The sequence below is a fragment of the Sinocyclocheilus grahami genome, unplaced genomic scaffold (assembly GCF_001515645.1).
Source record: "Sinocyclocheilus grahami isolate Dianchi unplaced genomic scaffold, SAMN03320097.WGS_v1.1 scaffold9697.1, whole genome shotgun sequence".
NCBI classification, from domain to species: Eukaryota; Metazoa; Chordata; class Actinopteri; order Cypriniformes; family Cyprinidae; genus Sinocyclocheilus; species Sinocyclocheilus grahami.
In genome coordinates this window covers 2,545-2,775 of record NW_015512787.1, presented here as the reverse complement: position 1 = coordinate 2,775, position 231 = coordinate 2,545, and the positions used below count along the sequence as shown (strand labels likewise).

Sequence of the window (231 nt, the reverse complement as noted above, 5' to 3'; positions counted from 1 at the left end):
AAAAAAAAAAAAGATTCTGTCTAGTCTGTATTATATCTTTTTTTCCCTCGACCACATCAGGAGTTGTGTAATGTGGTAGACTGGTAGTACAAACGATGTTTATTGCAATATTACCAGTTTATTACCCCTAACCAGAACATTTGCTTTACTTTGCATGTAGATGGGGTACCTCAAAAAGGACTCCGACGGGTCCCTCAACTACACTGTTGTAAATCAAGATCCTGAAGCAGA

At 38.1% G+C, this 231-nt stretch overlaps 1 protein-coding gene across 1 annotated transcript in view; it reads left to right on the top strand.

Annotated features, from left to right (window-relative positions):
* Positions 1-231, top strand: part of LOC107578314 (bromodomain-containing protein 9-like) — a 6,758-nt gene that overhangs the window by 4,276 nt on the left and 2,251 nt on the right. The window contains exon 6 of the mRNA XM_016264281.1: positions 161-231. Within this exon, the coding sequence (XP_016119767.1) occupies positions 161-231 (71 nt within the window). The remainder of the gene's footprint in view (positions 1-160) is intronic.